The sequence below is a fragment of the Cyprinodon variegatus genome, unplaced genomic scaffold, assembly GCF_000732505.1.
Source record: "Cyprinodon variegatus isolate N-32 unplaced genomic scaffold, C_variegatus-1.0 Scaffold1076, whole genome shotgun sequence".
Taxonomy (NCBI): Eukaryota; Metazoa; Chordata; class Actinopteri; order Cyprinodontiformes; family Cyprinodontidae; genus Cyprinodon; species Cyprinodon variegatus.
Genome location: NW_015151529.1, coordinates 225,353 through 227,559, shown reverse-complemented (window position 1 = coordinate 227,559; position 2,207 = coordinate 225,353). Strand labels below are relative to the sequence as shown.

General features: G+C 34.8%; 1 protein-coding gene across 1 annotated transcript in view; it reads right to left on the bottom strand.

Annotated features, from left to right (window-relative positions):
* LOC107101281 (chloride anion exchanger-like) overlaps positions 1-2,207 on the bottom strand; it is a gene marked incomplete at its 3' end in the record, with an annotated part of 26,345 nt that overhangs the window by 22,835 nt on the left and 1,303 nt on the right. Inside the window, exons 3-5 of the mRNA XM_015400137.1 lie at positions 663-773; positions 299-459; positions 45-209 (exon numbers count right to left, since the gene is read on the bottom strand). Of these exons, the coding sequence (XP_015255623.1) occupies positions 45-209; positions 299-459; positions 663-773 (437 nt within the window). The remainder of the gene's footprint in view (positions 1-44; positions 210-298; positions 460-662; positions 774-2,207) is intronic.

Genomic DNA, 2,207 nt, shown 5'->3' with positions numbered 1-2,207 from the left:
CATTTGTTTCTTGTAACATAATACTGCACCTAAATTAAACTTACATATATTATAGAAAGTGGGCCGCTGATTCCCGGAACCGTCAAACCCAAAACGAATTTGAGTTGAGAAACCAAGATGTGAACAGCAGCTGCTGTGGTAAAGCCGGAGACCAGAGTTTCTGAAAGGTAGACGACTATGAAGCCCACCTGCAGGACACCCATGGCCAGCTGCATTCAGGCAGAATATGCAGAAAGGGGAAGGTTAGAGAATAGATGCATTTATTTGATTAAAACGATGGAGGGAGGATCCAACTGACCTGGAAAATACCCATGAGGAAAGTCATAGAAGAGGCAACCAGGACTCTCCGCTGATCCTGGGTCAGACCTTCAAAGTCGGTAATATTTGCATGTGCTCCTTCATCAGGGACTAGGCGGGTCACCACCGCTCCCACCATGAGGCTCAGGACAGGAAAGGGGCCTTCAGAGAGAGTGGAGATGGGAGAGTGTAAAAAGATAGTTAACTTAGATCTAATCTGGTCAACTTGATAAGGTCTACATAGTTCCAGGAATTGGACCTTCAAGTTAAATGACCTTCAAGTCTTTTTTATCTCTGGTAGAATAGTTCTTAATCAGAAAGGATGACCGTGGTAATAAAACATCTTTTTGTTTTGCACAACATACCTACTGATATATGCCTCGAGGTGCCAAGAAAAAAGTATGTTAGCACAGGAAAGAAAGCCGTGTAGAGGCCGTAGCTGGGAGGCAACGAGGCCAGCAGGGAGAAGGCCAGGCCTAAACAAAACCAGAAAAAAACATTTAAACCAGTTTGGGACAAAGCTTTTCTTTTTAATTTAAATCCTTTCAACCTTTTCCTTTACATTCGGTCTCATGTAACCAAATTTAAACATTTTCTTCCTCAAATATCTAATGTGCAACATGTTTATATTTGATAGATAATCCTGGCATTGCCTAAAAATTTGCAATAATGATTCTAAATATCCGGTCTGAGAGAACCAACAAGAAAATAATTTAGATTCTGAAGCCTGATTAAAAAAAAAACAATGAGAATATTATCTAGATATTTACACCATTTTTTTAAATCATATCAAAATCTTAATCTTACATAATCTAATCTAGTTCTGATTCTTAGAATTCGGCGGCATTTATGACACACAGAGCCCTTCACATTTATTGGTGCTGCTTGTAAAGCTGAGTATAGAGCCTCAAATCAATTCAGCGCTTTATTGCCTCAGTATAATCTCATATAAACATAAATTGATCTGAACTTTAGGTGCTTTTGTCAGATGGGAATAAATCCAGGATGAATTTATCTTTACCCCCAAATTCTTAAAGCACTATGTTGTTGTTGTTTTTATCTAAGTGAGTTTGAACTTTTAATTAGCAACCAATGACTCAATAGTTCTGGGGATGAAATATGCCAAACATTTAATCTCTAAAAAATAAGATTTCACTGAAGATAGTGAAATGGTCGTCTTCAAATAATGGCCAAATGGGTGTTTTATTGGTTTGTTTTTTTTTGGCTTTTATGGGAACTGTGACCAAAAAAAGCAGTTAAGATTTTATGTAACAATCTCTACATCTGTTAAATCATTCAATAGGTGTAATAATTCTTTATAACCTTCCTCCATAGAAAAATGGAAATCTAAATAAGTATTTTTTGCTCAAATTAAGAGCATTTTTTCTTGAATTGATGAGGTATATGAGACACATTGCCACACTGGAAAAACGATCTAGAAATAAGTAAAAATTTCTTAAATTTCTTGATTTGAGTAGGTAAATGAGATAGTTTGCCAATGGAATCAGTATTTTTACTCTTAAAATAAGATAATTAGATAGTATTCACTTGAAATAAGAGAATGCAAATGTGTTTTCTTATTTTAAATCTAAATTGTCTTGTTCCATTGGCAAAATGTTTCTTTGATCTCCTCAATTCAAGAACAAATGCACTTATTTTAAGAAAAAATGACTTATCAAGATTTAGATTTTTTGCAGTGCAATGCAACAAGACAATTTTGTCTTATTTCAAGTGTATACAGTATTATCTAATTATCTTATTTCAGGAGTAAAAATACTCATTTCATTGGCAGATCATCTTATTTACCTGCTCAAATTAGGCGTAAATACACTTAATTTAAGTAATTTTTTACTTATTTCTAGATGTTTTTTTGCAGTGAGCTGATTCCAGAGGTTTTGTGTGAAAAGGAC